This window comes from Phycodurus eques, chromosome 2 (assembly GCF_024500275.1).
Source record: "Phycodurus eques isolate BA_2022a chromosome 2, UOR_Pequ_1.1, whole genome shotgun sequence".
NCBI classification, from domain to species: Eukaryota; Metazoa; Chordata; class Actinopteri; order Syngnathiformes; family Syngnathidae; genus Phycodurus; species Phycodurus eques.
In genome coordinates this window covers 25,781,823-25,808,505 of record NC_084526.1, presented here as the reverse complement: position 1 = coordinate 25,808,505, position 26,683 = coordinate 25,781,823, and the positions used below count along the sequence as shown (strand labels likewise).

The 26,683-nt window shown below is 41.9% G+C and overlaps 1 protein-coding gene across 3 annotated transcripts in view; it reads left to right on the top strand.

Moving 5' to 3' along the window:
• The window catches only part of nav2a (neuron navigator 2a), a 112,436-nt gene that overhangs the window by 40,338 nt on the left and 45,415 nt on the right, over window positions 1-26,683 (top strand). For all 3 annotated transcript variants that reach the window (XM_061670109.1, XM_061670107.1, XM_061670108.1), the window contains 5 exons: window positions 12-1,224; window positions 4,461-4,570; window positions 4,671-4,779; window positions 6,292-6,696; window positions 15,689-15,811. In XM_061670109.1, the coding sequence (XP_061526093.1) occupies window positions 12-1,224; window positions 4,461-4,570; window positions 4,671-4,779; window positions 6,292-6,696; window positions 15,689-15,811 (1,960 nt within the window). The remainder of the gene's footprint in view (window positions 1-11; window positions 1,225-4,460; window positions 4,571-4,670; window positions 4,780-6,291; window positions 6,697-15,688; window positions 15,812-26,683) is intronic.

Genomic DNA, 26,683 nt, shown 5'->3' with positions numbered 1-26,683 from the left:
TTTTTTCACAGATTCCTCAGAGGGCATGGCCTCACAGCCTTCGTTGATAGCAAATGAGAATGTGGTACTGTCATCAGTGAACGTCAGCTCCTCCGCAACCATCCCCACCACCTCCACCCTGATTCTGCCCACTTCGTCATCCTCATTCTCACCCTCCACCGCCATTCCCCACCCCAACAGCAACAGCAAGGCCTGGAGGAACAAGTCCATGAGCTCCAAGCACGCCTCTCAAGCTCCCTCCTCCACTAGCAGCCCTCCATCTGCCATGCAATCAACAAAACAGGAGAATGAGACCTCCTGTAAGGCTACATTGGCATCTGAAGCACCTCCTAAAGTCGTCACGCAAAAGTCAATGCTAGAGAAGCTTAAGCTCTTTAACAGTAAAGGCTCTAAATCCTCCTCCTCTTCGTCCAATGGAGTAAGTGCCCAGAGTGACAATGCTGCACCCAACATGCAGCTTGTAGCTGGGCAGGTGGAGAGAGCTGAGACTGGCTCAAACACTGAACCGCTTGAGGAAGATGACGGCAACCTCCGCCCGGGAATGAATGGAACCACGAATGGAGCTGCTCCGTCAACCGGTATTAATGTTGCCAATACAGCCAGCAGCCCCAAAATTGCCTTGAGAGGCATCGCCCAGCGCACTTTCAGCAGAGCTCTGACTGCCAAAAAGAGCTCCGCCAAAGGCACAGAGAAAGACAAAGAGCGGGGGAAGGAAAAGGAGAAAGGGAAGGAAGTGGGGAAACATCTCTCCATGCAGGACAGGACAGAACTCAGGGCAGAGGACCTGAAGGAGGAATTGGCCCCTTTTGGGGGAGATATGGACAGCTCAAACAAAAAGACCTCAAAAATTGCCAGCTTCATTCCCAAAGGAGGTAAAGTTCACAAAAAGGAGAGCTCCACCTCTGCACACAGCGGAATACCAAAGCCAGGAGGCAAAATTCCAGGAATTGGGGGCAAAGCCTCTTCAGTGGGGACAAAAGAGGCTGGGGAGAGACCACGGAGCATGAGGCTAGGCGGTGGTCTGGCCATGCACCGAGCTCATTCGGAAAAGGACAGCAAAAGCGCTACCTCCAGCCACCACACTTCAGAGGGGAAGACTGGACCTGTGGGCAGCACAGGCAACACACAAAGCACAGCCAGCAACACAGTCAGCGTGCAGCTACCTCAGACCCAGCAGCACCACAGCCACCCCAACATGGCCACCGTGGCACCTTTCATGTATAGGTGAGCTCATGGGGACGGTCATTGTTGAATTGGACACTATTTTAGACTAACTAGTGAGATTGCACCCCTTGTAATTGCAGTGGTGTAGAACTGGACTGCATCATACTCAGTTGTGATTTTATAAGGCCGAATAAGGAGCTACCAGTAAAACACTGGACAAAGACCTTCAACATATTGTGTAAATTAACACCTCTCTGAGAGTGTCAATTCAATCCAGTGTTTCCCAACCTTTAGGGAGCCAAGGCACCCACTTTACATCAGAAAAATCGCATGCCACACCACCGAACAAAAATGTCACAATTGCAACAGCTGGATACAAAGTGTTTTTGTTACCTTCTGCCATCTGATCGAAGAGCATTTAATTGTTCTGTCTCTCCCTATATGTCGCTGGCATCGATAGATGAACAAAGATATAGTTGTAGTTTATAAATAATAATTTTGGGGAAAATTAAGTTGACTTCCCACATCCCAAAGACATGCATGGTAGATTGATTGAGGACTCTAAATTGCCCGTAGGTGTGAATGTGAGCGCGAATGGTTGTTTGTTTATATGTGCCCTGCGATTGGCTGGCGACCAGTTCAGGGTGTACGCCCGAAGATAGCTGGGATAGGCGCCAGCACGCCTGCGACCCTAGTGAGGATAAGCGGTACAGAAAATGGATGGATGGATGAAGTTTAATTGGACAATTCCCACGGCACCCCTGGTGACATCTCACAGCACACTTGTGTGCCACGGCCAGTGTTGGGAAAATGAACTAATTCAGTTTATAGTTCATAAGACAACATTTTGAATTAAATTCACCATTCCAAAAAGGAACTACTTCCTAGTTCTATTTTTGTTTATTCTCAACTTGTCGCTGACGGGCTCGTCCCTTTAAAATACTGGCAGTTCATTTTCTCATTCTTGCCACCCATTCAGTCCACTCTAGTAGCCAGTTGCAGCTTTCAACCTACATCAAAAACATGAGGAAAAATATGTTGCTTAAATTGTCTTTTTTAAAATGAGGAATTAAAAACAAAAACAGGACTTTTGTCCATAACGTGCAAACAAAAACAGGAAACACAGTATGACAGGAACGATAGTGAAAGGACATTGATTGACTATATGAACAAAATGTTTTATTTTACCTTATATTACTGAGCAAAACAAATTCCATATCATGACAGTGTGATCATGCAGAGTTTTTATGCAAGTATTCTGATACAAATAATAACTTTTCTCGTAATAATTAAAACATTTTACAATTATGTACTATGTATTATGTTATTATTACAATGATGTATTATGTACAAAAGAACCACTGAAGAGCACATTCACTCCCATTTACGCTGTGTCCCTGGACACGCATCGCATTTTCATACAGCTGCCACGTGCCTGCCACGAATGGCAGCCGTGGCCGCACTGAATCGGTTGCCAAATACATATGAAGGCTCGTATATTTTGTGTTCAGACAGGTTTGACCTGGAAGTTCCTAACAAAACCTGGCACTCATGAATGAAAATCAACTTTCGTTCGAAAGCTGTTCTTTGACGCCAGAATGAGCGCGTTCTCAATTACGTTCATCAGGCAGATATTAACAAGTTTAGTTCACGGTTACACAAAATATGAACTCGTTCAGGTATAACACTGGCCACGGCACCCTCAGGGGGAATCTAATCGAAACAATTGAAGATATCTTGATATATTGTACTGTATATTGTATATTGTATATTGTGGCCAATGAATGTCACAATTTCAAAACAATTATCTCCTTAACAATCTATTATAATTGAGCATGATTGTTTTATCCTGTTATACTGTTTATCCATACTTCATAGATAATACACCAAAACATTTATCAATCATTATTAGAACAGTATTAAAGGATATATTATTAAAAGTTACAATAGAAAGTAGTTAGAGAGAAAAAAAACAAAAAAAACATGGGTCATCAACATCATCAACATGGCGCCCACAGCAACCAGGTAGCCCCCAAGGACCACATGAGTAGCCCGCATGCCTGTTCTAAAAATTGCTCAACACTGCTGGGACATTGTGATTTTCAAGGAATGTAGAACTGATTACTTGAAAATGTAAACACTTGCACAGATTCAAAATCGAACCACAAAGTAACAAAGAAACACTTGAATAACCCTAAAACTGGAAACAAAAAAGACACGACGACGACTATGACGTGACACAGACAGTGACAATGACAATGCACTGACAAGAACTAAAAGAAAGCAGGCAACTAAATACAAACAAATTGACGAGACAATGAGGAACACAAATTTGTTATTTTGGAAGTACGTATCAAACTGGTAGCCCTTCGTATCAGTACCCAACATGTAGCGCTCAGTTTCAAAGAGTTGGTGAACCCTGATCTAAACTCACCCAAAAGCAAAGCACTTTTTAAAGCCTTTCAACAACATTATGGTTAACAAGTTTATTATTAAACAGGATATGTGAGCTTCTACAAAAATGATCAAAACCTATTGGTGACCCCTTGGAGGAAGCGTGTCATAAAAATGAACAATGTCAGCACTCATTTGTCCCTTGCCCATTTCAGATAATATCACCTCCACTGGTACACATTATTGTTAACTAGTAGGATCTGTGTGACATATTCAAAATCATTAAAACATCGTGTATGGAAGAATAACCAGCCACTGCTAGTCCTGAAAGTCAAAGGTCTGATGCATCTATCAGTGACACACTTTACTGGTGTTTGGGACAAAGCTGCTCATATTGGACCCCGGTCACAAGACGGGAAACGCAGCAGATTTAATTCTTAATCATGTTTATCCCTCTTTTGTGAAATAGCAGGCTCCCAAATGCCCAGTAATTCAGAAGCATGGATTTTGTGCAATGGCACGGTGAGTGACTGGTTAGCACATCTGCCTCACAGTTCTGAGGGACCCGGGTTCAAATCCGTCCTCGTCTGTGTGGAGTTTGCATGTTTTTCCCGTGCCTGCGCGGGCTTTCTCCGGGTACGCCGGTTTCCTCCCACATCCCAAAAAGATGCATGGTAGGTTGATTGAAGACTCTCAATTCCCTGTAGGTGTGAATGTGAGTGCGAATGGTTGTTTGTTTGTATGTGCCCTGCGGTTGGCTGGCGACCAGTTCAGGATGTACCCCGCCTCTCGCCTGCAGTTAGCTGGGATAGGCTCCAGCATACCCGTGACCCAAGTGAGGATACGCATTGTAGAAAATGGATGGTTGGATTTTGTGCATTTGACTCCATATGTTCCTGTAGATCCCAAACTGATGGCGAGGGAATTCTTAGCAGTGATTCCAGTTCAGTAGGAAGAGGTGGGGATGTTACCTTCAGCAAGAACAACCAGCCCTCCATCGAGGACCTTTCAGGTTGGTAACCGCTTGCACAGCTGCAGTGATGCCCCCCCCCCCCCCCCCCCCCCAACATTTTTAACATGGAATTAAGATGTGCTCTCCTTGTTATCTCCAGGTGAAGACCCAGAGACAAGGCGGTTGCGGACTGTTAAAAACATTGCCGACCTGCGGCAGAACCTGGAGGAGACCATGTCCAGCCTGCGAGGAACTCAGGTCTCACACAGGTACGTAACTGCTAGTTTTAATACTGTAAGACAACAAATCCAAGGGTTTGAGGTAAATAATCATAACACTTTTATTTAATTATGTAACATTTTGCATTGTGGTTTTTGTGTTTGATTATACATTTTCACCAAAAGCAGGAAGATTAGGTTTTTCTTGATGTAGCTTTTTGTTTTGTGTTTAATAAATAATTGTGTCTTTCTGAATCAAAAAGGCGGCACGCTGGCCGACTGGTTAGCGCGTCAGCCTCACAGTTCTGAGGACCCGGGTTCAATCCCCGGTCCCTGCCTGTGTGGAGTTTGCATGTTCTCCCCGTGCCTGCGTGGGTTTTCTCCGGGCACTCCGGTTTCCTCCCACATCCCAAAAAACATGCATTAATTGGAGACTCTAAATTGCCCGTAGGTGTGAATGTGAGTGCAAATGGTTGTTTGTTTGTATGTGCCCTGCGATTGGCTGGCAACCAGTTCAGGGTGTACCCCGCCTCCTGCCCGATGACAGCTGGGATAGGCTCCAGCACGCCCGCGACCCTAGTGAGGAGAAGCGGCTCATAAAATGGATTGGATGGATGGATAGATGGATGAATTAAAAAAACAAAAAAATCACACTTGTGTCGGCAGGGTCGGGACATGGAATGTCGAAGCTTTTGTATCTAAAGATTCATTCACTCCTTTTAGCCATTAAGCTCCTAGTGATTTATTTACCATTTATGTATTTGAGCATATTGTGCTGGATGTTTTCCAAACAAGAAATGGTTTATGGCTTTTAAATTAATAGTGAGAAAGATACTTGAATAATAATTAGCCAGCGCATTACGGCGGCTAAGCAGGTCTAATGGTGAATGGGCTGACCGGTTTGAGGGAGTGACTGATTGGCTTCATGGTCAACAGACTGTGTCTGTCTAGGTTTACAGGTATTAGCTTTTCTTGTCTGTTCTCTGAGGCCTCTTCTGAAGGAAACTTTGTCTTTGATCGTCGAGCATGTCTTGCATGCTGGCTTTGATTCAAGGTTTAGCTGTAATCTCGTTTTCTGCCACAGACTCTCGACCTCTGCTCTGGCCTCACTTCTCTTTGTTGACGCAGCTGGCCAGATCTAGTTTAGTGTTGGTTTGGTTTCCAATGTTTTGTAGGATTTAAGAACTTTAACGATTTAGCTCTGATATAATCCTGATCATAGGAAAAATTACATTGTTATTGCAGATGATGCAACAATAAAATTACTAACAGAATTTAAGAACTGCTCAGGCCTTTTCTCTTTAGGCTTGAAGTTGCATCAAATCCTTATTTAATGAATCTATCTATAGTATATAAAAGAGTATATGACTTGAGTATTTGTATTTTTGAATTGAACTACTGAACTAAATTAACTTTTCTAGAGTATTCAAATTTATTGAGATGCACCTGTATGTTATTTACAAATTACAGTAAATGGAGTAATGGATGCGTCTTATACATGTCACCCAATTTTTACATTGATAAAATAGATTTTTCATTCAAATGTTCCTATCGTCTCTTCAGCACCTTAGAAACCACTTTTGATGGCGCCGTCACTACAGACATCAACAGTGGCAGCAACAGCAGTGGAGGGGGGAGAAGCATTTTAAGTCTCACCTCGACCAGGCCCTCCTTGACATCATGGCGATTGGGTCAGTCCAGCCCTCGTCTTCAAGCGGGTGATGCCCCTTCTACGGGTAATGGATACGCCGGCCGCGTGGCAGGTGGCCAAGGAGGACGCTACTTGTACCCGGGGCACCTCAGACGCCAGTTGGCGGGCAGGAGCGGGGGGCCCTGCAGCACGGACCTTGGAGACAGAACCGCCGAGGACGTAGACCTCGATGGGCTCGCCCTCGAAGTCACTGGATACATGAGCGATGGAGATGTTCTGAGCAAGAATGCATCACGTACTGATGATGTCACCAGTGGGTGAGTAGATTAAAAAAAGTTTTATTTAGCAAGAAATCCTTGCTCACAAAAGAAACATATGAAATTTATAAAAGTGGCCAGAAGGGGGCAGTGATATACCTTGCTTACTGTAACTGGCTTGGGACCCAAATGCTACTCGATGCATTCGTTCTGTATTGCTGAGAATCCCACAAGTATCCAATCTCATACTAAATCAGACATACTGATAGCCCGGTTATCTCCCTGTGGGCCAGTGTCCATATAGGATCATTTGGACCAGCAACGGGTCGTATTAGGAATTATTATATCTTATAATATCATTCATTTGAAAAGGACAAAAGCTTACGATGCTAGAGTGCCCGCAAATTTCACATAGGTAGTCGGATTTATCTGCTGCGGCAAAAAAAAGAAAGGGAAAAAAAAGAAAAGTAAGCACATGGAGACATAGGTGCATTATTTCCATTAAGAATGGGAAAGCGAATCAAATTGAAAGACGATATGCCTCATTTGCAAATATTGTGTTCATTTATAAACCAACGAGGCAACCTCGAGCGGCAGCAATTTACTCATGACAACTTCGAAGACACTTATCCAATCAACAGTGAATTAAGACGCAAGAACTACTTGAGAGAAGACGAAAGCACACTAATCGCTTTTCACCACGGCAACAGCAAAAAGCAAGGCCGCGACACAAACTTTTTTTTTTTTTTTCCAGTTAGCCATTTATTGCCTAAACACAACCAACCATACGGATTAGGTTCGTCCCGATTTAAACAAAAAATCGGGATTGATCACGTGATTTTCACTTGATCGTGAGCAGGGGGAAATTTTAAATGTCACAAAGTGACAAAATAATCCAAAGGTACAAATGGCTTGCCAAATGGAACAATAATAGCGTCGTTTTATATTACACTATGACACTTTTAATTTGTTTTTACTTTGACACACACGCGCACACAAACACAGTCTGTCCTGATTGGCCCGCTGCAGGACGCAACATGCATGCGGAAAATACTCACGAGCTCCACCACTTCTGAATAAGTGCAAAGCCAGATATTAACGTGCCTCGCTGAACGGCGCCGTCAACGAGTCGAGAGGACGTCAGAAAGGTTAGAAATTGTGACGCATTCACTTGACTTAACGTTAAGGAGAAGTTTTGAGTGTGAATTATTTTGTGACAAGCATTTTTACGAGGTAATAATCAATAGTGTCCTTTGGTGATGAAATGAACGCATGTACACGTCTAACCATGGCAGTACGTAGCTGCAGGAACATTAGCCTATAGTACATTTAAGACACACACTAATAACTATGTAAATGTATTGTTTACCATTAGATAAATCAAATGTGCTCAAACAGAGGAACCCCCCCATGCCATGATAAACCTTATGGGCCATTTGTGTGCTCATTCATTCTACAAGCATAAATGTCATATGGCTATATTTCATGTTTTTGAGACTATTATATATATATATATATATATATATATATATATATATACACCCATCAATTTTCTTTCTCAATTGCCTTACCTGGTTAAACATCCATCCATCCATTTTCTGAGCCGCTTCTCCTCACTAGGGTCGCGGGCTGCTGTAGCCTATCCCAACTATCTTCGGGCGAGAGTCGGGGTACACCCTGAACTGGTCGCCAGCCAATCGCGAGGGCACATATACACAAACAACCATTCGCACTCACATTCACATCTACGGGCAATGACCACTTACAGACGGTTCAACAAATAATCGAACGGCACGAGTACGAAATGCCTCTGTGTGTAGCCTTCATCGACTATGAAAAAGGATTTGACTCAGTCACCACCACTTCGATACTGCTGGCGGTAGTAAAACAAGGGATAGATCCGACCTATATCAACATTTTGCAATCAATATACAACGATTCTTCAGGTTCCATACAAATTGATGATGAAAGAGTGCGACTAAGTCTAGGACAAGAGGTCAGGCGAGGCGACACACTGTCACCAAAGCTATTTAGAGCTTGCCTTGAAGAAATATTTAAAATGTTCAATTAGGGAAAAAGAAGGACTAAAAATGAACGGCGCTTATTTGAGCCATCTTCGTTTTGCAGACGACATAATTTTATTCTCCTACAATGGTGAATAACTACAGCGTCGTATTCAGGAATTAGAATTAGAAAGCCGTCGCTCAGGTCTGAAAATGAACAAAAGCAAAACGAAGGTACCAAGTACAAAAAATAAGAATAAACAAAATAGAGAGAAAATTATATATCCATCCATCCATCCATTTTCTGAGCCGCTTCTCCTCACTAGGGTCGCGGGCGTGCTGGACCCTATCCCACCTATCATCGGGCAGGAGGCGGGGTACACCCTGAACTGGTTGCCAGCCAATCGCAGGGCACATATAAACAAACAAGCAGTCGCACTCACGTTCACACCTACGGGAAATTTAGAGTCTCCAATTAATGCATGTTTTTGGGATGTGGGAGGAAATCGGAGTGCCCGGAGAAAACCCACGCAGGCACGGGGAGAACATGCAAACTCCACACAGGCAGGGCTTGGGATTGAACCCAGGAAAATTATATATATATATATATATATATATATATATATATATTATATATATATATATATATATATACATATATATATATATATATATATATATATATATACATATATACATATATATATATATATATATATATATATATATATATATATATATATATATATATATACATACACACACACACACACACACACATTTTCTGAGCCGCTTCTCCTCACTAGGGTCGCGGGCGTGCTGGAGCCTATCCCAGCTGTCATCGGGCAGGAGGTGGGGTACACCCTGAACTGGTTGCCAGCCAATCGCAGGCCACATACAAACAAACAACCAGTCGCACACACAGTCACACCTACGGGCAATTTAGAGTCTCCAATGAATGCATGTTTTTGGGATGTGGGAGGAAACCGGAGTGCCCGGAGAAAACCCACGCAGGCACGGGGAGAATATGCAAACTCCACAAAGGCGGGGCTGGGGATTGAACCCAGGAAAATTATATATATATACACACATATACATATATATATATATATACACACATATACACATATACATACATATATATATATATATATATATATATATATATATATATATATATACACATATATATACACATACATATATATATATATATATATATATATTTTTTTTTTTTTTTTCATTTTTATTTTTTTTTTATTTTTTTAATGCGCGATATAGTGGGACAGCGAAGCGTGAACCGCGATATAGCGGGGTTTACTGTATTTCATTCTCTGTTAAACACAAGGGTTGGCAAGAGTGACCTTTTATTCAAATAAAACCGGTTGACGGGATTTCATTTATTGCCTTGAGAGTAGAAACTACCAAGCCATGAAGTGTGTGTGTTCTAATCTCTATTTGTGTGCATGTTAAGAGTGTGTGCTTGGTGGGTGGATTTGCCCTGAGGTTTAAACATTTGTGATAGACACAGCCTGATGGATTTCCCCACCCCCTTACTGCCTGGAAGCTAGTTAGCGGTTAGCAATTTCACAAGCATGGTTGCATCCACCAACTGGTTCTTCCGCACTGAGGTGGCATGTTTACCCAGGAAGGAGGAGCTGTCCTTTGGATGATAACAGTATGTCTCTTTATAACTCATACCCTTCTCATAATATACCTCCAACTGCAAATGCTAACGCATAGTTGACAACAGATTGTCTTTGCACACGTTTATAGATCTTGTTTTTAAATCTTGTATTTATTTATTTACACTTCATCCAGGTAAGGCTATTGAGGACAGTCTCATTTGCAATGGTAACCCGGCTGCTGACAGTAGACTAAAAGGAAAGATAAAAGCAAATACAAATAAAGACATATACAACCAATTGTACAAAGTTATGTACACAAACCGTTTGCAATACAAAACATACACAAAACATAACAGACACAAAGTAATAAACTAAGGCTGCAACTAATGATTTAAAAAATCAATTAATCTGTCTATTAGCTTTTAATTAATCAATGACTCGGACAAAAAAAAATAAAAAACAGCACCTTATTTCAAATTGGCAGTGCACAAAAGTGGACAAACAAGATCCTGCATGAAAATCCCAGAGCTCTTAATGTAATAAATTATGAATAATTAACACAAAACTAATTGCACACACCCACAGATTGGTGTGCAGGATAGTCGTTACACTAACTACACTGGGAAACAACAACATCAGATTGTTGACCACCCCAGGGAACATACATACCCACCGAGGAATAAATAGAGGGACTCCACACCAAAAAAGTTTAACTGAAGAAACTTTTTGGATTAAAGGTGAAATGTTTTCAATAAACAAGAAAAAGTCCAGTTCCCTCGATTCTACCTTTGCGGATTACCATGTCCTGGTTGACTAAGAGTCTACAGTGGGTATGGGCAGGACACAGCTGGTGAGGCTGAGGGAGACCACCTCATCCACATGCAGCATCAGCACTGGGGCTCCCCAAGGTTGTGTCCTCTCTCCGCTGCTCTTCTCTCGCTACACAAACGACTCCACCTCAACGCACCCGGCTGTCAAACTCCTGAAGTTTGCAGATGACACCACTGTCATCGGCCTCATCAAGGACCGTGACGAGTCTGCAGATCAACAGGAAGTGGAGCGGCTGGAGCTGTGGTGCGGCCGACACAACCTGGAGCTGAACACGCTCAAGACTGTAGAGATGATCGTGGACTTCAGGAGCATCCTTCGCCACAGCTGACCCTCACGCTGTCCAGCTGCCTTGTGTCAACCGTCGAGACCTTCAAGTTCCTGGGAATTACAGTCTCTCAGGACCTGAAGTGGGCGACCAACATCAACTCCGTCCTCAAAAAGGCCCAGCAGAGGATGTACTTCCTGCGGCTTATGAGAAAGCACAGCCTGCCAAAGGAGCTGCTGATACAGTTCTACACAGCGGTCATCGAATCAGTCCTGTGTTCTTCCATCACAGTCTGGTTTTGGTGCTGCTACAAAAAAGGACAAACTCCGACTGCAACGGACAATCAAAACTGCTGAAAGGATTGTCGGTACACCCCTACTTGCACGCTGTCAGAACTAAGACAAGAGCGTGCAAAATCCTATAGGACCCTCCACAACCCGGTCACCGTCTCTTCCAGCTCCTTCCCTCAGGTAGGCGCTACCGATCAATGCAAACTAGAACTAGCAGACATTCCAACAGCTTCTTCCCTCTTGCAATCAACTTCTTAAACAGCTAACCTACAATTCCATGGGTACATGCTGCCAATTTTTTTGTCTTACGTTTGTTGTCACATTTCTGTCGGGCCAATTACACATACTCGTGCACTCGCTGTAGTAGTCTCGCCACGCCGCACTATTTGCATGTGTTGTTGACCAATACTGGCCACTCATGCCAGAGTAGCATCTGCCCCACTTGCACACTGACTGAGGAGTATCTGCAACATTTGCACAATCAACATTGTCTACTAGTCACTTTAAACTGCATACACTCCTTGAAGTCTCTGCGACCTTTGCACAATGGTCATTTCACCGGACTATTGCTATATTAGACATTCAAACTGCTCAAAGTGCTAGGGGACTTTTTGCACAATTATCAAAAAAAAATAAAAAATTGTACCGGCATTACCAGATAACGAGCAATCCTTTATTGCTCAGTGACTGTTTTTCTCAATGTCTTTATGTCTCAAAAGTGTTCTCTGTCAATTGACTGTCTGTTGTCGTACGAGAGCGGCTCCAAATACCGGAGACAAATTCCTTGTGTGTTTTTTGGACATACTTGGCAAATAAGGATGATTCTGATTCTGAAAGTAGTCAGACCCCCTTAAATCTTTCACTCTTTTTTTTTTATATTGCAGCCATTTGCTCAAAGCATTTAAGTTCCTTTTTTTTTAGTATTTCGTAGAAGCACCCTTTTGAGCTAATACTGCCATGAGTCTTTTTGGGAATGATGCAACAAGTTTTTCACACCTGGATTTGGGGATCCTCTGCCATTCCTCCTTGCAGATCCTCTCCAGTTCTGTCAGGCTGGATGGTGAACGTTGGTGGGCAGCCATTTTCAGGTCTTTCCAGAGATGCTCAATTGGGTTTAAGTCAGGGCTCTGGCTGGGCCATTCAAAAACAGTCACGGAGTTGTTCTGAAGCCACTCCTTCGGTATTTTAGCTGTGTGCTTAGGGTTATTGTCTTTTTTAAAGGTGAACCTTCGGCCCAGTCTGAGGTTCTGAGCCCTCTGAAGAAGGTTTTCGTCCAGGATATCCCTGTACTTGGCCGTATTCATCTTTTCTTCGATTGCAAACTGTCTCCCTGTCCCTGCAGCTGAAAAACCACACCCACAGCATGATGCTACCACCACCATGCTTCACTGTTGGGACTGTATTGGACAGGTGATGAGCAGTGTCTCCACACATGGCACTTAGAATTAAGGCCAACAATTTATATCTTGGTCTCATCAGACCAGAGAATCTTATTTCCCACCATCTTGGAGTCCTTCAGGTGTTTTTTTTAAACAAACTCTATGGGGGCTTTTTCAGTCTTGCACTGAAGAGAGGCTTGCGTCAAGCTACTCTACCATAAAGCCCCGACTGATGGAGTGGTGCAGTGATGTTTGACTTTCTCGAATTTTCTCCCATTTCCCGACTGCATCTCTGGAGCTCAGCCACAGTGCTCTTTGGGTTCTTCTTTACCTCTCTCACCAAGGCTCTTCTCCCCTGATTACTCAGTTTGGCCGGACGGCCAGTTGTAGGAAGGGTTCTGATCGTCCCAAACGTCTTCCATTTCAGGATTATGGAGGCTACTGTGCTCCTAGGAACCTTATGTCCAGCAGAATTTATTTGTAACCTTGGCCAGATCTGTGCCTTGCCACAATTCTGTCTCTGAGCTCTTCAGGCAGTTACTTTGACCTCATGATTCTCATTTGTTCTGACATGCACTGTGAGCTGTAAGGTCTTATATAGACAGGTGTGTGGCTTTCCTAATCAAGTCCAATCAGTATAATCAAACAAAGCTGGACTCCAATGAAGGTGTAGAACCATGTTAAGGATGATCAGAAGAAATGGACAGTTAAATATATGAGTGTCACAGCACACTCATATATTTGTTCTCTGTGTCACAGAGAACAATTGTTGTGTGCATACATGCATGTTCATGACAATAAAGATGATTCTTCTTCTGCTTGACTATTGGTCAATCGTACATTGCTGACAAATTGATTGATGACACTACATATAAAACAACATCATCTCTCTCCTCTTTTCCTCTCGGCTCTTCTGGCCCTTTGACGAATGCTCCCTCAACACACACACACACACACACACAGACACACACACCCCACCCCACCCCCGCCATCAACCTTTTTTAGCTCAGGGCTAAGTTGCCTGATCAACCTCAATGATTCCCTCCCTCCCCACATCTCTCTTTTTTTCCCCCTCCTCCACCTTTTGCAGACAGACACAAGCGCATGTGTTGCTGCATACCAACACTGAGCTCCCACACATTCAGGCTCTACATGGACACACAGTTTAAACTGCGTTTATTCACTATCTCATTAATCCTCCAACTCTCAACTGCTGATTTTATGCAAAGAATGGTAGATCTCACTAAAGTGCAGAACAGATAACGGACAAAACTTTGGTTTGGAGTTCACACTAACCTGGACGTGATTGATTTGGACTAACAATGTTTGAGGCTGAAAGGTAGGTTTGATAATTATGCTAACTTAGGTCACTTCGTGTTGAATTAACAGCTTAGTTTTGGAGTATTACTGCTGAGTCAGCCCATAAACTGTCTTGTTTAGGCACGTTGCTCCTGCATTCAGTTACAGGTTAACAGGTTTCTGAGACCTGGAAGAGGCTCACTCACGCCTTGTGTTTGTGTGTGTGCATGTGTATTTATGTGGTTGTGGAGCTAAGAACATTCTCTGTCTTCCAGCAATGTCTGCTTTTTTTTTGTATGATCAAATAGGCTGGACAAAAGTCATATGTTTTCAGAACAAGTGTCCCATTATTGTTTCTAGGAGGAGGAATGTTGGTTTTGCAGCAGTGGAAAAGGAAAACTGAAAAATGTTTGATTTACTCATACTGACTCTTTGAACCATCATGTAGTAGTGGAATTGTTCTTAAGTTCTGTGGGGATCGTACAGTATGATAACTTGGAGTGTTTGAAGTATGTAACATCTTATTCAACATCTAAAATATTCCATGTGCATACAAAGTGTAGGCTTTAGCCTCTCTATTTATTTAGCTTCTGTCCAGCAGGTCAAATGCTGACTGTGTTTAAGTTTTGGACATACGTACAAGGGAAACACTGTGCTGTATATACTGTACGTATTGAGTCCTCTCACACTGAGATTAACCAGAAAGGGTCATAGTGTTCAAAATCTCGCTAGGCTTATTTTTCCACTCACTTAACTGTAAAAACAAAATCATCACGGTCCCACACAGAAAGCATTCAGCCACCCACAGATCCAGCCTCAAGTTTAAATCAGCAAACATTTGATTGAGTTACACCTGGGACAAATGTGTCAATATTTAGCTCCATTAGGAGTCTCCTAAATGGGTCAATATTTGGGGGATTGGTCAGTGTTGCTTTAGTTTGAGTGGGAATGTTTGTGTAAGTGCTGCTAACGGTCGCCCTCCTCTTACAACCAAAAGATCAAATTCTCATCCTTCTCATGAAATGAATGTCCTAATTATCTACAGTAGCACTTACTGTACTCGCATGTGCAGTATATTGTATTGTTTTTTTTAGCTTCATTGAACATCAAATTAAGCCAATCCAAATATTCCAACATGTAACAGACCTTGCTGACACACCAATGCCCTTAACTGTCAGCAACCTGAGAAATGTATATTCACTTCACTGCTTGTTCTCTTTACTATCACAGAGGTCCCAAATGTAAAAGTAAAATATGAACAGAAGTGCTTCCTTCTCCCAGAAGAAGTGTTTTAACCCTACTTTACCTTAACTAAAGTGTAGCCTTTTTTTAATGTGATTTTGTGCGTGTTTTGCAGCTACATGACTGATGGAGGTTTGGGTCTGTATACACGACGCCTGAACCGGCTGCCCGACAGCATGTCCGCTGTTCGAGAGACGTTGCATCGAAAGGCATCATCTGGGCAGGGAGATGCTGACAGGTAGGTCGACAGCATCTCAATAGCCAATAAGATACTCTGGGTTATTGTTAACGTAATATCACACATGATTCTGCTGTTGAGATGTGATTATTTCAAAAGGGGTCGGCTTCTTATTTCCTGCTTTTCCTCTAAAGTCTCATTATACTATTGAAAGACGTAATGGAGCACTGTAGGAATGTTTTCTAGGACATGTAAACTATTTGACATTGTATTCCTAGTCTACTGTTGTAAAATAAATGTGACTTCTATGTTTTACCTGTATCTACAAGAGAATATCTTTTTATGTCAAATATTTGACATGACCCAGCAGCTGATTTAGTTGGTTAAGTTGATTCAGTCATTTGATCATTGTTGGTTTGATTGTTTATACCACAAAACTGGGATGTCTCTGCTGGTTGCCTAGTAGCCACACAGTGATGTCTAGACAGTACGAAGTGATTACACGTGGTAGTGGGTTAAACTTCAGAGGTGCTACTGGGGGGCTCAGGAGGAGTTCCTTTTTAAACAGTGTCATGTTAGCAGTCTGGCCTGGGTTTCATGTTGTATTCTCAGCTAAGCTTGCTCACATTTTATATGATTCAGGCAGGAATAAAAGAGAAAATGATCCACGTATAATTTTTTATCAAAGATTAAATGAAAGTGAAGAATATGTGGAGAGAGAACTGCTAAAAAAAAAAAAATTGGAGGTAGTAGTAGTTAAGGAGTTGAAGTGTCACTGGTGTAGTGATACAGTTGAGAGACTTTGGCGCAGGCAGAGTGTGTTCAAGTCCCACTCAGTGTGAATGTGAGTCTGAATGAAAGAATATATGTGCCCTACGACTGACTGGCGATCAGTTCAGGGTGGTAGTTTCCCTTTCACCCGAAGTCAGCTGGGACAGGGTCCAGGACTCTGGGACCCTGCGCAAAATAAGCGGTGTAGAGAATGGATGGATGGATAGTTGAAGTACACCAATACACTTTAACAATGCTTTGTTTTGATACAGACCGTCAGATAATCATTTAACAATACACAAATTTGTAGTGTTATAGAACTACTGTATACTACATTGATGTGTTCTATCAGCTCTTGTAACCTGAATATTACAAACATTAAATACAATGCAGTTCTAGATGACTGCAAACTATATGCACATTAATAAACTTATTGTTGAGTGTACATCTCTTAACAGTGCCAATCAACACCAAGCAACGATTGTGCAGGTGTACTTAGTGTCCATTCCAAACGAATGGTTTCCCTTAATTGTTCTTTAGTCAGGCAGAGTTGATGTTTGGTGGTAATAGTTTCAGTTATTGCAAGCTGCCCCCCCCCCCCCCCCCCCCCCCCCCATCTATAAATCCTCAGGTGTGGCTAATTTCCTGTCTATGCGACTTTTAACCTTTGCCCTGTGAGCTGCCTTTTACCACTTATAAACACAAACACACCGACAGACACACAAACACCCACACACCCACAAACCTTCTTGGTAAACTCCTCCAGTCCATAGTTGAGCCATACCACAAGTGTCCCACAGCTAACCTTTCTCCCTCGCTCCTTACAGCTTCTCTAGCTTTTCTCTGCAGCATTCAACTTTCTGTCTTTATCACTTTTTCATCATAATCTTAAACTTCTTTTATAAGGACTGATAACAAGAGGAAGGAGTTGGGAAGCAATTATGGTATGAAAGTCACAGACTCTTCTTTTTTAACTTGATTAATTTGTGCTTTCATGTTTCTGTGAGCTCTAGTGAACAAGCAGCCCAATAGTATGATTTTATAGAAGCTAATTATCTTTGGTTCATTATAAGGGAAGAGAGGCAAACAGAGGATGAAATTGTTAACTTTCTTCTCCCTTGAAAGAATCCGTGAATGCGCTGACCAGTTGTAGCGATAGGATTCATTTAGAGGATTTGGGAATGCATTGAAACTATAAAGAGAAACTCGGGTAACTGGAGACTAAGGGGCAGTGTTTTCTGTTGTAAAGGATGAGACTAATTTAACAGATGTAGTTGGCTACTGGTGCAGCCAAAATAGGTGGAGGACTGTGAGCTTCTCTTGTTTTCCTACAGTTTGTGTTTTGTAGCTGTCCCAGGTGAAGAAGATCCGAGCTTTGATGTTGTCCATCTCTGTCCCATATTTACTGACTGGGTGTGGTACCTGTGTATAAACCTGTTTATTTTTTATGTGGTTTTCCACGGTGCGGGGGAGAGGAAAGGTGTCAGGTGTTGCTGTGGTATTGGGGCAAAAACCTTGTGACCCCTGGATAAGGAGGGCACAGGCTTCAAAGTTCTGCCTTTGCAGTGCGCGGCGTTTGAAAAACCTTTAAGCTTTCACACTAAAGCCACACGGAGCCCAGTGTAGACTAATGAGGGGTGGAAAGGAAGCAGAACCATGAATCTTTTATGTTGCAGCTTGTTCAACTCTCACAACACTGCTTAAAGTACCTTTTGTGTTGTTGGATACACATTTAATACTTATAAATTAAACTCATAAGACATTAAAAATAACGAAATATAAAAACAAGATCCAAAACAAATCTCAGCCCAGTTAATGTTGGTGTCAAGGCGGGTGGAGGGGAGGAGGAGGATTTGAGGGAAAGGGTGGTAATATGGACCAAGTTGGACAAGTACGGCGGGGAGAGGTGAGGCTTAAACGTATATAGGGCGATTTTCAAAGCGAGGTGTGGTGGAAGGATGGGTTTTGGCAGCTGAGTTGGTAATTTTATACAGGCAGCTGAGTTCTGAACCAGTTGGATTGATGAAGTAAGTTATGAGAAATATGAACATATTTTATGAGGATCATTTAATTGATGAAGCAATAAGAGAGGAAAGGAGGTGAGATTTCGGCGCTGTGTTTGTTTAATGTAAAGCTGAAGCTGGGTCTTATCCACATACAGTAACAGTAGAAGGCTGTACAGTATTTCTGGAAAATACTGCCAATGGGGAGTAAAATAATGATTTGAAGGGGCAGAGCCCTGGGGCACACCTGTGGTAACAGAGAAGGGCCAGGATGTGAAAGACAAAGGATCAACTGAGTCTAGCCTGAGTGGTGTGATCTCGTGGGGTATGCCAACTGAAGTCGGTCTGTTTTGAAGAATTGTGTGGGAGATGATGGAAGAGGATGGAGAGTAGCCTGGGGTCTGCTGCCACGAGGAGGAGACCATTGGTTATTTTGTAAGATCAGACTTTTCAGTATTCTTTTCTGTGATGCCACAAACCAGACAGAAATTGCAATACATATTATGGGTTTAATGAGTGTTGAATTGGAGGGGCAGCAAGGCTTGAGCGGTACAGTAGTCCACTGGTCCACCATGACCATGATGTCGAAGTGGAGGAATTTAGAAATAAGTTAGGCAATTAGAAGTTGAAAGACCACAGAAGGTGAGGTTTCCCAGAAGAAAGAACTCTCAGATCCCAGGTGAATATACAGTATCTCAGACTTGGCAGGGAAGCAACATCCAGATGGAGGTACAGCACCATCGGCAGTGTCACCAACAGCCAGGGAAAGAGGTGCAGAAAAAAGACAGTAATTTATTTCTGTAGCTACAGAGAGAGGAAGCACTCTATAACAGGGGTGTCATCTGATTTGACCTCTCTTTGTTGAAGCAGACAATTGAGTCTGTGTAGTGTGAAACTGGTTTTGTTTAGCTGTTGCTTTATGAACTCACTGGCTGCAACATTAGGTACAGGTGCAAGTATCAAAGTCCATCTTTACATTGATGATAATACTTAGACTTTACACCGATTATATCGGGCTGATCGGTATCGGCCGATATTTAGCATTTTATGCTAAATGGGCTGCGCTTATATAGCACTTTATCTACATCATCACAGTGCCCAAAGCGCTTTACAAAGCCTCACATTCACACACACATTCATAAACCAATGGGCGACTGCTGCCATGCAAGGCGCTGCCAGGCCCACTGGGAACAAATTAGGGTTCAGCGTCTTGCCCAACGACATGCGGACAGTCGTAGCAGGGATTCAAACCTGTTCTATCTACTGAGCCAAAGCCACCCCAACATAATCCCATTGGTATCGCAAGACAAGTCCAGATCTGTGTGACAAACCACTAAGGACTGCATAAAAGAGGTTTGAAGAAAGATGTGATATTGTATTTCAAAATAAAAGTCTATGAAAACTAATAAACTACATTTTTTAATGCATCTCAAGATTCAAATTAGCCTTGCTGGTTGCAGTCCTTAACCGAAGAGCATTGACGTCCATATTATTGGGAAGCTTTTATTTTGAAGGTGGCTTTCGCCGCGAGTTGGCGACTTGTTACCATAATGCCTAGTATGAACAAAATTAGGGGCGGCTGGCTTGATTGCTACTTTACGAGTGGAGGCTTTCTTAGGGTACTTCAATCTTGGGTGTTAAAGGTGCCGTATTTTGCCAAACCAACCTTTTCTAGTATTTGCGATGTAATACTGTCTCTATGGTGCCTCAGTAAACGTGAAATATGAATTAAAATCGTCTATGCATTCCTGAGTTCCAGACCTTTTTCTATTGAGAGGCCTGAAATCAGCTCATTTGAATTTCTCAAGCTTTTCTACATCACTAGCGAAGCTCTCCGCCTACCTCTCCGCTCCCGAGCCAGCACAGTCAACATAACAAACACGTGTGCTCTCACAAGTGGGTCTTCTACATCGAGGCAACCAATCAGAAGAATGGGGGCGGTCTTAGCCAAATTTGGACAAAGTCGATTCAAAAGTGGGTCAAACAGAAGTAGCTGTAAGAGGGGCCTTTTTCTGGACACTGGCCACACAAAACCAAGGTGTTTTTTAAAATGAAATTGACACTTTTAAAGAGTCACTGTATAGCAGTCTAAATAGCCAAAACATGGGACCTAAACCTTATCTTTACATAGAGGCTGCCTCTAGTACCTCACAAGCTGTAAAATTGCCACGTCAGCTTTGTTTTTCCATTTGGTGTGGCATTAATACAGAACAGATACACAGGTGTTTCTGGCAGTGTCAAAACATCAAAACTGAGCTTTATTATTATTTGATACAGCTCCAATATTGGACCACATTACATTATTCAGGTGTACCTGTTGTTGTGGCCAGTAAGTGAATATAATTCGTTTTTAAACTTGTGTAACCTCTAGTATCATCCATGTCACGGCAGAGAATGAATTACGCAAGGAAGTAAAAACAAATTAACGGTTTAAATTTAATTACTCAAACTGAGATTGCTTGAGCTCTCAAGTTACTTGTCTCAGTGGTATATCATACACCTAACGGTTGTTTAGGCTAACTTAAATGTCCCACATTGGCTGCCTCAAAGTTCAAAGCCCATTTTCAATGCAAGTGCTAACATTAGTGTGAGGGGTGTTGGCATTATTATGTCTGCCCACATGATGGAGAATCATTTTATTGTAAGAAGGATGGCTGTTAAGAATTATTTACTTGATCTATGAATGATGGGTCATTGTCAGAAGCACAGGTTGTGTGCCAATTGCTCTTCTGCTCAGTCTAATCTGTTCCTCACCTTAGTGGAGTTTTTATCTGCAACACCTGCAAAACAACTTTAGTTTGCCTGTGTGCAAGCGTTACCGGTACTCCAAAATAATCTCTCGCAAACATCTGCCATTTCTTCAGAATAAGTAATCAGATTATTGTTGGCAGTCCATGACATCTAAGCAAGGCAAAATGTTTACTTTTTTATTTATTTGTTTTATTTTTTATTTTTTGCCATGCAATCATAGCTATGACTGATTTTTACAATCTTGTCAAAAAAGGCTTTCCACAAATGGGGGTGGGAGGAAACCGTTAAACTTGGAACATAGCAGACATGGTTTCTTCAAGGTAATTTGTCTCTCGGACAGATGTTTACCACTTTACAATGCAAAATAACTGCCACCTTCAGGACTGAATCGCATTGTCAACATTCGGTTACAGCATTGTAGTTTACAAATACCCAAGTTGTCTTCTATGTACTCTGCTAATTTGGCCTCTACCCTGGGGTAAACCAAACTAATGCTATATGGTATTATTATATATGTTATGTTTGGCCTTGGCAGTGGTTTTAACTGCTGCCTGCTCTTCGAGTAACGGGTTTGTGGTTTTAAAATGGTAGCACAGTCACCACATTATAGTCATCGTTAAATTGATTTACTCCTATACATCCCGCATTTGTATCAACATGTCAGAAAGCATTTAAGAGGAAACCAAATCTTATGCGATATGATATTTAAACTACTGAATTTCCCGGAAACATGAGTATCATTGCACTTTTGTGAGCTCTGCACACATACAGACTAAAAGCTTTCCATTATACCAGAAATAAAATAGGATCAAAATGAAGAATGTTTTGAAGGTTTGAAACTCGGATTCAACCAAAAAGGTCACACCTTAAATCTGGAGCACCCTTGTCTTTGCATTAAGACGGGGGACCATAAATTGGTACATTTTCACCGGTTTTAAAGAGTCTGGACTTTTAAAGACCGGAATCATCTTTAAAAAATAAATTAATTAATAATAATTTAAAAAGATCTGTCAGATAATGCTGGTGTCTTATAAATCAATTAAACTTAAAAATAAATTGTGCACATACCTACCACATCACATACAAACATGATGCAAACATGCAATCTAGTGCCTTATTTTGTCACGGAAATGCTACGTTTTGCTATTCCAAAGTGGTCTCGTTTGGAAAATGAAATAAAACTAAAGCAACATGGTACTCAGCGTTCATAGAAATGTATTTTACTAACATAATGGATTGTTTCCTTTAGGGCCACAACAATTAATCAATACGATCAATAAAAATTGATAATAATTAAAAAATGTTTGCAACATATTTCATTATTGATTTGTTTTGTCGCACAATTACTATATCAATCACCCGACCCATTGATGCGATGCACACACTGAGCAGCAGTGTGTAGAGCAATGGACCCAGAGGCTTCGCTCATGGGCATTACCTATTTGTGTCTCTAAACCAATGAGTATGCTGAATTTGGGTGATGTCAGCACTGCTGGTTAATGGTTGTATTACGACTAACCAAATACAATTGAGTCCTGATGCTTTCAATGTGCGCAGTGACTGCAATGGCAGACTTGCCCATATTCCAGAAGCTAATTTTCGATTAAAAATACATATTTATGTTAATGCTATCCAAACAAACCTGCCCTCAGTATAATTTTAAGTGTTAGAAGTAACAATATTCAAAGTCGTTTTGAAAATATATCACGCCATTAACATGGATTTTTTTTCAAAGTCGCGTTTGCCAGCCAGTGGACATCAGTGAAAATGCATTGGAATGCAATACAGTGCAGTATATAAATAAACAGTCAAAGTATGGTGTCGCTGTTTGTTTATTTATGATTACCGTACAATTTGTATTTATTTATATATTTTTTCCACATGATCGTCTTGTAGCGTATAAAGTCAAAGACTTTAACGTTTGGTAAATGGAGAGTTATCTGAACTTGACAGACAGACTTGAATTCAGAAAATGAGGAGCATGTTGCGATAAGGCGTCCATTTTGAAATCAAGTGTTTTTACTTGTTAGTATGTGTTTTTCATCAATTTAATGTCTTATATGCACGTTTTAAATGGGATGCATAAGAGGCCAAGAGTGAGAATGTGATTGTTCTGTTACAAGATTCACAGAGAGATGGTAGTGAGGTTACTGGCACGCATGAAAATCTTGATGTGTAATAATAATCGACCAATTAATCAGTTATTAAAATATTCGTTATTTGCAGCCCGAGTTTCCTTAAAATGGTTTGGACAAATTGTCCTCACCTCAGGTCAGGTCTGATTCACACACACACACACACACACACACACACACACACACACATTACACTCCCCTTCTCTCAGGTTGTTGGCTCTCATGTCTGGACTTGAGTAGGTCCCCTGTAGGTCTCAGCTACAGGAAGAGTGAGGCCCCCCCTCCTTTCACCAACAACACTCTTGACCTATCGCCCCATCTGCCTGTCTGTCCTCTCTTAAATCACCTTCACCGCATGTTGTGCACCAGAGAATTTTTTGACCTTAGGTTGAGTTTGTCTTCCTACCTTCTTCCCTCCAGTCTTGTGTTAATGAGCAAGCAAACCTGTTCCCTGTAGAACAGGTCTGGCCCTCCAGACCTCATTTGCATTTATACTTGGTAATCGCAACAACCTGTCAAGACTGACCCCAGCTGTTGTTTCAGTAGGCCTTGCTTACTCGAGCCCTGTTCAGCGGTGTCTGGGTGTCCCAGCCTGCCATGTGTGTGCTGGGCTGAAACTCTGTCCTCTCACTAAACTTTAAAACCTCAGATTATTTAGTCGTTGATTTAGAACTACCCTGAGGTGACTTTGGTAACATGTAGTATGTTGTCTCATTGTATATATCTGGGTCAGTAGATGTCCATTTGTGTGAGGTCTCAATGGAAACGCCTATCCAGCTATCAGACGAGGATGAATCAAATGTAATATTCCTGAGTGAAAAGAATCTGCCTGGTTTGTTGCAGTGTTTGCTCTATACTTTGTGTTCACATTGATGATGACGCACATAGTGTGAAACGTTGTAGTAGCTTTTCAAGTCATTGCTGAATGAGGCCTTTTTTCTAATTATATACAGGTATTGGTTAACTCTACGTCATTGAGTTTGACTGTTAATATTTGCGCTGAGATATGAACAGCCACCATTCTCATTGTTTTCTGTCTGCTTGCATTCATTGAGTTTTTCTCTCTGCTTTACAACCCTAAATAAGTGGCTTCCAGTCATAAGACATTCTGTGTGTGTGTGTGTGTGTGTGTGTGTGTGTGTGTGTGTGTGTGTGCGCGTGTGTGTGCGCGCATGTGTCTGAGGTGTTATGGCCTACAGTCTTCTTCGAGATATGGATTGCAGTAGAGGCTACCAGGTCAAACGTTAACACTTCTCCCAAACACCCTCTCAAACGGCAATACCTAGACTGAGCACAAGGCTATCATTTCAGCGCTTAGAATTTTGCCATATACAGTATAGTAGTTGCAAGAACAAAGTTGGTGGGACCAAAAGGGTTTGCATTATCTACATCGTTACTTTCTTTAACTTTACATTATCAGATGAGGCAGACCCTATTTAAACGTGTTTCAGAGCATGGACTTACTGAATGATGTCCTGGTTGCTGCCCTTGTCTGTATTGAAGAACATATTTCCTCCTTCTGAGTTTTAATAGGAACATCTGTTCCAACACAGGACACACACACAAACAGTGGAGTGTTTGAAGGCAAGCACACAGTTCAAAGGTTGGCTTCCAAGTCTCTGGACCAGCCAGAATCTTAACCAGGTCACCAGGTAGATGCGGAATGAGAAGGAGAGCAAAGGAGGTTAATAGATTGGATTTAAATACATTTACGCAGTCAGTCTAATGGATCAACGTTCATATCATATCATCAGTATTTCCCTCCATGTCACTTAAATGTGGGGAAAATTCCTGTTGTTGCTTGTTTCATGCTTCTTCTTTTTTTTTACTTAAAACAAATCTTTACCTTAGTCTATACTAATCTATTAAAGCGTATGCTGTGTGTTGATAACACAATGTTGTGTATTCGGTATTATTTGCTAAAACTATAGAAACTTTAAGAGTAGAGTAGAGTAAGGTTTCATTTGTGACCCATGGAAAGTAGATAAGCATGAAAGAAGGAAGTTTGTTTTTAACTTGTAGCTCCACACCAGTACAACTGCTTATTATTTATTATTCAACCCTCAGGAGTCCCAAAACTATGGATCGCAGATGTGCAGCACTGGACTATACTTCATTGTAGCACTGAGGTGACAGTTGACTGTTTTGTGTGCACTGTGTAATGTGTGTATGCATGTAATGAATTCCATATTAGTACCAGTTGACTTTTTAAATGTCCCTTTTTTGTTGCAGCAGTGGATTCAGTATTGTGAGTGTGTATTCAGTCATGCGTGTCACGTGTGAAGAGATTGTGTTTATAGTGTGGATCCGGGTGAGTCGTTTGAATGAGAGTGTGTTGACACATCAAACAAAGCAAAAGCAAAAGACACAGAAGGAAGTCTGTGTGAAAGGGAAGTGACCGGAGGGTCTTAGGGCTCTGATCGATCTCATGAAGGCAGATAGCAAATGTTTTCTCAAAGCGAGGGAGACAATAGCACCAGGCATTCCTGAGTGTGAAGTCCAGTCATGTCATTTCTCGTCAGTGCAGGGACAGCTGTGCCATTTTCATTCCACACGCCTTCTGGTCTATGGCCCAGAAAGTGCCGGGTCCCATCTCAGCCGCCCCTTTGCTTACCTCTTGAATCTACTCCTCCTGTAGTCACAAATTGCAAAGTAGGGCATGAAGTGTCTATTTCCACAAGTGTGAACAATACAAAATGAAACAAGACTGTTTCACACCTGCTGTCAGTTGTTGTGCTTTGTTCATATTCAGAAAGCGTGATTTTAATCTGAATACATGAAGCTAATTTGCATACAGCATTGGTTTCCATCAATCCTTTTTCTGAGCCGCTTCTCCTAACTAGGGTTGCGGGCATGCTGGAGCCCATCCCAGCTCTCATCGGGCAGGAGGCGGGGTACATCCGGAACTGGTTGCCAGCCAATCGCAGGGCACATACAAACAAACAACCATTCGCACTCACAGTCACACCTATGGGCAATTTAGAGTCTCCAATTCATGCATGTTTTTGGGATGTGGGAGGAAACCAGAGTGCCCGGAGAAAACCCACGCAAGCACGGGGAGAACAAACCACGGGGAGAAGCCTGCATTGGTTTATGTTTTTTATGGTCCCTCCCCGTAAGTTACATTCAAGTTTACAAATAAGAATATAGCTTCTGGAACTGCAATAAGTTGTATTTACTGTGTTCTCTTTTCTAAAATATTTATTTTCCAGGATTCAGTGACATGGCTTTTGCTTTTATATTTTGTTTCATAATTCCTCACTCTCCACTTC